The sequence below is a fragment of the Penaeus vannamei genome, chromosome 13 (assembly GCF_042767895.1).
Source record: "Penaeus vannamei isolate JL-2024 chromosome 13, ASM4276789v1, whole genome shotgun sequence".
In the NCBI taxonomy this organism is placed as follows: domain Eukaryota; kingdom Metazoa; phylum Arthropoda; class Malacostraca; order Decapoda; family Penaeidae; genus Penaeus; species Penaeus vannamei.
Window position 1 is genome coordinate 31,783,550 of NC_091561.1, and position 5,000 is coordinate 31,788,549.

Genomic DNA, 5,000 nt, shown 5'->3' on the forward strand with positions numbered 1-5,000 from the left:
ATTTTTTCAGTCCTCGATGGGAGCTCCTAGGAAAAGCTGAGGTAAAAACAAAGAACATTGGGAGTTTATGTGAAGTATTAATGTGCCATATTGTTTTCAAAGTCATATCCACAAATGGTTTACCAAATTCTTTCATTTTCTTGCCAGGTGTGGGTCAATGCAGCTGCCCAAAATTTCAACAGTATTGGTATCGCTTTTGGATCGCTGATTGCCTTCTCTTCATACAACAAGTTCAACAACAACATCGTCTTAGACACCTGGGCCATCAGTCTCACAAACTCATTTACATCACTGCTCTCCGGGATGATTGTTTTCTCAACGCTTGGGAACATAGCACTTGAACAGGGCAAGGATGTTGATGATGTCGTTGCACAAGGTATGTATAAAAACGATCATTTATAGAGAAATTGAATGGGTTATTGTATGTGGGTGAATAGTGAGAGTGAGTGAGTATGCTTGGGTGAATGAGTGAGAGTGGGTGAGTCAGTGATAGAGTATGCATGAGTGAATTAGAGTAGGTGTAGGAGGAAGTGAGAGAAGGGGTGTGTGTGTATGAAAGAGAGTAGGTGAGTGAGTGAGAGAGAGATGGGTGGGTAAGTGATTGAGTGAGAGTGGGTGAGTCAGTGAGAAAATATGAGTGAGTGAATGTCAGTAGGTATATGAGAGAGAGCGAATCAGAGAGTGGGTGGGTGAGTGAGAAAGTGGGCAAGTGAAAGAGAGAGAGAAAGAGAGAGAGAGAGTGGGTGAGTGAGTTAGTAAGTGAGTGAGAGAGTGGGTAAGAGAAACAAAGAGGGTGGGCAAGTGAGCCTGTGTGATTGGGTGAGTGAGAGAGAGATAGTGGGTGATTAATCAGAGAGTGTGGGTGAATATGAGTGGATGAGTGAATGAGTGTAAGTGTACAGGAGTGGGAGGGTTAGAGGATGTACTGAGAAATAACTTCAAATGTTTCTGACCCCTAGGACCGGGACTGGTGTTCATGGTTTATCCGCAAGCCCTGGCCAAGATGCCTTACGCATCCCTGTGGGCAATCCTGTTCTTCTTCATGTTACTGATCCTTGGCCTTGATTCTCAATTTGCTACAGTGGAGGTGAGCTTGGTTCTAATATAAACTCACATGAAAATATGTGAATGAATAAATTGTACATAAATGTATGAGTACACATACATGCACCCAAACACCCACCCACATGCATTGAAACACCCATCTATTCATCCAATCCCACCCACATACACCCATACACCCACCTACATCAACTCGAACTGACCTACCCCCTCACTCAAACACCCATCCATCCACTCATCCACCCACACACACATACCAAACACCTACCCAACCATACACACACCTAAATACCAACCCAACCACTCCTCCAGGGATATCAACTCATCTATCACCCACTTCCCCTCTTGCTTACCCACGCTTCCACAGCGACCCACCTACCCTTTCATCCCACCACCCAACACATATAGACAGAGGAAAAGGAGAAAATTGATTGTTAAATCTGATAAATAATGGTAAAATGTTTCTTATTCCTTGACAACTAATTAACAGTTTATAATACCTGCAGGTTATAATTACATCTCTCCAAGATGGTTTTCCAAGATGGATTCAGAAGTATTTGAGACGTCATGAAGTTTTGGTTTTGGTCGTCTGTTTTATTTCTTTCCTAATTGGTCTGCCAAATGTAATGCAGGTAAGCTTATCATTGGCATTTATATCTGTATTACATTAGTGTTCAGATATGCAAATATTGTACTGATATTGTTTTTGCAATCCAATCTATGCAGTTACTACTCTGAACATTTCTACATATTTTTTTCTTGAGTAAAGATTTTGATAACTTTTAGTAGATGTATGTCAGATAATAACCATTATTCTGTAACTCATGTATATGTTTTTCATTTCAGGGTGGCATCTACTTTTTCCAACTAATTGACTATTATGCTGCAGCTGTATCTCTTATGTACTTGGCCTTCTTCGAAGTAATTGGTGTGGTTTGGGTGTACGGGGCTGGCAGATTGTCCAGAAATCTTCGGGAAATGACTGGAAAACAACCTTCACTTTATTTCCGCTTCTGTTGGTATGCTGCAGCTCCAGTGTTAATATTTGTAAGTTGGTATTCATATTATCATTTTATACTCTCAGCTCGATCATAAGCTAATGGCTAATAGATGGACTGATTTTATTATATATTACATGGCTTAAGAAATTATGAAATTAATGATACAAGAAGACCCATAACTTTTATAACTTGTATATTCTACTGGTTACTTAATTTTATTATGCAATTGGTTCATCATTGCTTACCTCACAGGCAATCTGGATATTCTCAATTGTGGACTACAAGGAACCAACATACAATAAAGGGGAGTACAAGTATCCAGGGTGGGCAATTGGCATAGGATGGATAATTGCTTCATGTTCCATTCTGCCAATTCCCATTTTTGCTGTGATTGCAGTTATTAAAGCCAAAGGATCTAATATCTGGGAGGTGAGTAAATCAGATTTATCTTTTTGCATATTTCATGTTCTACTGAAACTAGCTATTCTATTTATAATAGATTTTAGATTAGATTTGCTATAATTGCTTTTATTATATTTGTTTTTATTAGATTTGATAAAGACAGCAGAAGTGCAAAGTGCGGATGCTGCCCATTTCCTTAATTATTATATCTCATGACTGACTTTTTGTTTTTGTTTTTGTTTTTTTACCCAGAAAATGCGGAATTCAATTCGTTCTCAAATTGAGGAGTGCCCTTGTTGTGGGCGCACCACCAACTGCTTGGAAGAAGCTCACAATGCTGGAGAGGAATACACGGACCGTCAGGTGAAGCTGGTGGTATACAACCCTCCTATGGCCAATGGGGATGCTAAGGCTGTCCAGGCTACTGCAGAGAAGGGAGAAGAAAGTGAAAACAAGAAGGAAAAGGATGTTGCATGAAAAAAATCCCAATTGCTGTTCTTTGCCTCATAATATGCTGATGACTCAATATACTTATACTATTGGGACCAAGAATGTTTATCCTAAGTGGGCAGAGCCCACTTAAAGTGCCTTTTATGAGTGTTTTTATTAATCTTGTATAATCAGATTTTCAGATTGATGCAAAAAGATATCAGCCCATGCTATATAAGATCTCCTTTAGTGTTGTAATCTTTTAGAAAGAGATAAGATTTTTTATTATCGGATGACGATGTATTCTTGCAACATTTTTCAGTCTTTCTGAACAAGAGGGTTAATGATAACCATGAGGGCAAATCTAGTATTCAAATAGTAATTGGAAGTATTTATTAAAGTTTACTTCAATGCATTTCAAAGTATTAATGAAAAGTATTAATGCATTTCCCATAAACACAAAATAATTATGAGGCAGCTTCTTGGTGTGATTTTCATTCCTGGTTAAAATGTTTATATTTATACACAAAGCACAAACTCACATTTTAGAATTGCATTAAAGAAGAATATATTATTTGTCCAGTGACATATGTGTGTAATATCCTGTTTGTTTTTATCCATTTACCTTGGGAAGGTAATTTTTATTTAATCTCCCTTGAAGGGGGTCTTTAGAAAAGATTATATTCTTATTTTCACAGAGAAAGTGGAGCATTTTATATTTTCTCTAAATGCATCAATGACACAAGTATTTATTTTACACATATAGTTTGGGCGGCATTTTGCTCAGCCAAATTATTTACTAAGCTAATGAATGATAATACCTATCCTGTATGTCTAAAGACAGGTTGTTAAGGAATTTTCTCATTTTAAGAAATTATTATTTACACAAAACAGAATTTAAACAGATGTCATTATTTAAAGAAAAGTTTTAGGAACTCGTAATTTCTCTCTTTTCTGTTATTGATTCATGACTTTAGAGATAACTCTTCCGCTATCAGGAGGAACATATTTTTGATTTATGTAAGACTGTAGACCGTTGCTGAGATGAATGGTATTATTTATTTTTGGCACTTGAATCTACAGTTTATTAGTGGATATGGTAATACCACATACTATGTTGTGAAATAAAAAAACAATTTGATAAATGCAGTATTGTTGACATTTGAAGAGAAATTTGCTGAGGTTCAGGCAGAATGTAATCAAAGTCTTTTTAGCAATCTGTAAATACTCAAAAAAATATATGCATGAGGAATATTCAAATATATTTTAAAGTTATTGTGATTATAAGATCAATTTTTCTTTCATCTCACCTCTCTTTTCTGTGTTGATTTTTTTTTTATCATGAAAAAAGAATGAGCTGTATATGTCTCTTTATAAAATTTTATAGTCAAGTGCTGTATATCACATAATTGTAAATTAACAGACCTTTAAAAATACAATGTAAATACAGGATACACAGGGGATTTTGTTGATTAGTAATTTCCATAATTAATCACTTGGGTCTCAGATACAGTTATCTTTAAGGCATGTAGTGTATTTCTGTAATATAGTGTATTGGTATTCCCTGTAAGTTTTATAATGTTGTCAGAGAATATCACAATATTGCAATAATTTATAACTGATTGGTCATAAATCTATAAATGTCCGGGATTTTCAAAGTATGCAAAATTATTCTCCAGCTTACAGATTATGAATTCATATTGAAGTGATATTTTTAGCTTATGTTTTCTCTACTTTGCTTGATGTTGAGAGAGAATATAAGTTCTTGATAAAGTTTTTATAGCATTGCACTTGATTATGTTTTCCAGTTTGACAGTATGGCACTCATTCACATATGAATATGTATGAATGTATGAATATGTGTCAGATAGATCTCCAAGTAATATTACTTAGATAAGAGCAACAACTTTAATTTTTTGACATGTTCATCTATATATATATATATAGTAAGGAGCTTTGTAAAAACAATTCCCACTGGAAAAGTTATTGGTTATTGAAGTTGCATATTCTGTTTCTGAGTTTTGTTACGTTATAACATATTAAAAGGATTTTTTATAATTCGTGTTGGATAGGTGTTACACTCATGTGAATTTGTTATTAATAAAG

At 35.3% G+C, this 5,000-nt stretch overlaps 1 protein-coding gene across 1 annotated transcript in view; it reads left to right on the forward strand.

Moving 5' to 3' along the window:
* LOC113822400 (sodium- and chloride-dependent GABA transporter ine) overlaps nt 1-5,000 on the forward strand; it is a gene marked incomplete at its 5' end in the record, with an annotated part of 5,276 nt that continues 276 nt past the window's right edge. Inside the window, 7 exon segments of the mRNA XM_070129169.1 lie at nt 1-41; nt 148-376; nt 960-1,087; nt 1,569-1,694; nt 1,909-2,109; nt 2,316-2,492; nt 2,718-5,000. The exon segment at nt 2,718-5,000 is cut by the window's right edge and continues 276 nt beyond it. Of these exon segments, the coding sequence (XP_069985270.1) occupies nt 1-41; nt 148-376; nt 960-1,087; nt 1,569-1,694; nt 1,909-2,109; nt 2,316-2,492; nt 2,718-2,942 (1,127 nt within the window).